Source organism: Penaeus monodon, chromosome 27 (genome assembly GCF_015228065.2).
Source record: "Penaeus monodon isolate SGIC_2016 chromosome 27, NSTDA_Pmon_1, whole genome shotgun sequence".
NCBI lineage: Eukaryota > Metazoa > Arthropoda > Malacostraca > Decapoda > Penaeidae > Penaeus > Penaeus monodon.
In genome coordinates this window covers 36622828-36624876 of record NC_051412.1, presented here as the reverse complement: position 1 = coordinate 36624876, position 2049 = coordinate 36622828, and the positions used below count along the sequence as shown (strand labels likewise).

The window sequence follows — 2049 nt, the reverse complement described above, 5'->3', positions numbered from 1 at the left end:
GTTATGAAATATCTACATATACATACCCACCAAAAAAAGATTACTGGCAAGTGATATACATTGGTTTGTAATACACAGAGACCAGAAAGGAAATATAATATACCTACTTTCCATCATTTTGAGTACAAAAATGTCAAAGTTATACAATAAGTAGCCTAAAAAAAACTTTGCAATTAATCAACCTGAAATATTTTCATATCTTTACCTTGGGGGACCACCAAGTGACGCCTACATGAAGTGCATAATCACAGCACACCTTTGGGTCAGCCCAGGCACGCCAGCGGTGGTAGGCCTCAACTAAGGACTCCCCTCGTTGGGGCAAAGCAAAGTCCACTGTTTGGAGAAATTTGGTATTTGTAGCATCACTTACAGCATTTGTGGAAATGTATCAGAATACTGACATTTTTATATTCTAAGAAAATTAATGATAATACCCACTGATCATTGTGGTGCCACCAGCAAGCGCAGCACGAGTCCCAGTATAAAAGTCGTCAACTGCAAACGTTCCCATAAAAGGCAGCTGCATGTGGGTATGAGTATCAATTCCACCTGTTTGGCAAAATGATGTTATTCACCCATACATTTATTTAATCATAAAAGGCCTTAAACACCACACTATACATATTATAAAATTATACCTCACTGTGGTCGAACCTATGTTTGAAGAAACTTGAAATACTATAACACATTTATTCACTGATAAAGTCAGATTTCCAGAAAGTACCTGGCATGACAAGGCGACCCTTGGCTTCCACCACCTTTGTTCCACCTGGGATGTGAAGGTTCTGGCCCACTTGCCTGTTGTATGACAAAACATGAAAAATTTTAATTGCTATATACTACTCTTCTTGAAAAATATTATACCAATAAGAGACACAAATATAATTTTCCAAGGCTTTTTCTACATTCATCAAGCAACCCTATATAATGTACTACAATGCAGTTTACATGTTTTTTTATACGTTCTCATTGCACAGTATTCAAGACACTAACACTACTTTGATTAACTCTGGAACCAAACTAACATGTTCAATTTAGGAGGGCAGAGCAACAGTAGCAAGTAAACTACATTATGTTACTGGAGGAAAAAATGGCATAAAAATCTTATAATCTGCTTCTTGTATACGGACAAAAATAAACTCACACAAGCTGTTTTACTTAATTTTCTTTTCTTTTTTTTGGACTGTTTTCCTGCTGATGATATACATTTTAAATCCTACATCCTTAATATTTTTCTTCTTAAGTACGGCTAGGTTTCAGAGATGAGAAAGATACAAATGAGACTGAAAAGCTTCAGTGGGTAAGAGCTGTCATTAAACTTCTTTATTTTCAATCCTTATCAATAATGAGATAAACTAAACTATGCTGCCTATATATCAGATCTGATGTAGCTGAGTCTCTTCTGTCCTGGAGAATTGTTATTCTTGTTTTGACTTTGATGTATGCACAGACAAAGTGCAATCCCCCCCCCCCCCCAGCAAGATTTCATCAGCTATTTTTGCTTGCTTTCCGGAAACCCAAATGAAGCAGATGCACTATTATCAATGTGCACTTCCACTTCATCACACCACAGACATCATTAGCTTAGGCCTGGCTCTAGTTGCTCTATTTTGCAGCAGTATGAAATACCACACCCACAGCAAGGAATGAAAAATTATTTTTTTCTACATTATAGATAAAAAAATTTCCATAACAAATGTACATGTAAGTTACTACTAGGTATTTTTCCAGGGTATGAAGAATGAGGCTTGTATGGGATGAGAACAAGAAGGGATAATCCTAAAAGTCAATGTTGAGAAACATGCATTTGAAATTTGCTCTGTTAACTGAAATTCAGCAAATTATAATTTACAAATAGATTTTTCTATGACTAATCCTTTTAAATACATTTCTCTACATAATAAATATAAAAGAATATTTTTCACAATGAAAAACATGTAATTTTTTTTTACTGTAGTGCTTTCACAACAAACATTGCAAAAGTATATTTTTTTTATTAATTGATGATTAAGATTGTGATTGATGTTTAATTCATTCCTTCAAACTCAA

At 34.5% G+C, this 2049-nt stretch overlaps 1 protein-coding gene across 1 annotated transcript in view; it reads right to left on the bottom strand.

Moving 5' to 3' along the window:
- The window catches only part of LOC119590821 (dihydropyrimidinase-like), a gene marked incomplete in the record, with an annotated part of 98328 nt that overhangs the window by 16460 nt on the left and 79819 nt on the right, over positions 1 to 2049 (bottom strand). Inside the window, 3 exon segments of the mRNA XM_037939574.1 lie at positions 206 to 333; positions 439 to 549; positions 725 to 798. Coding sequence (XP_037795502.1) covers positions 206 to 333; positions 439 to 549; positions 725 to 798 — 313 coding nt within the window.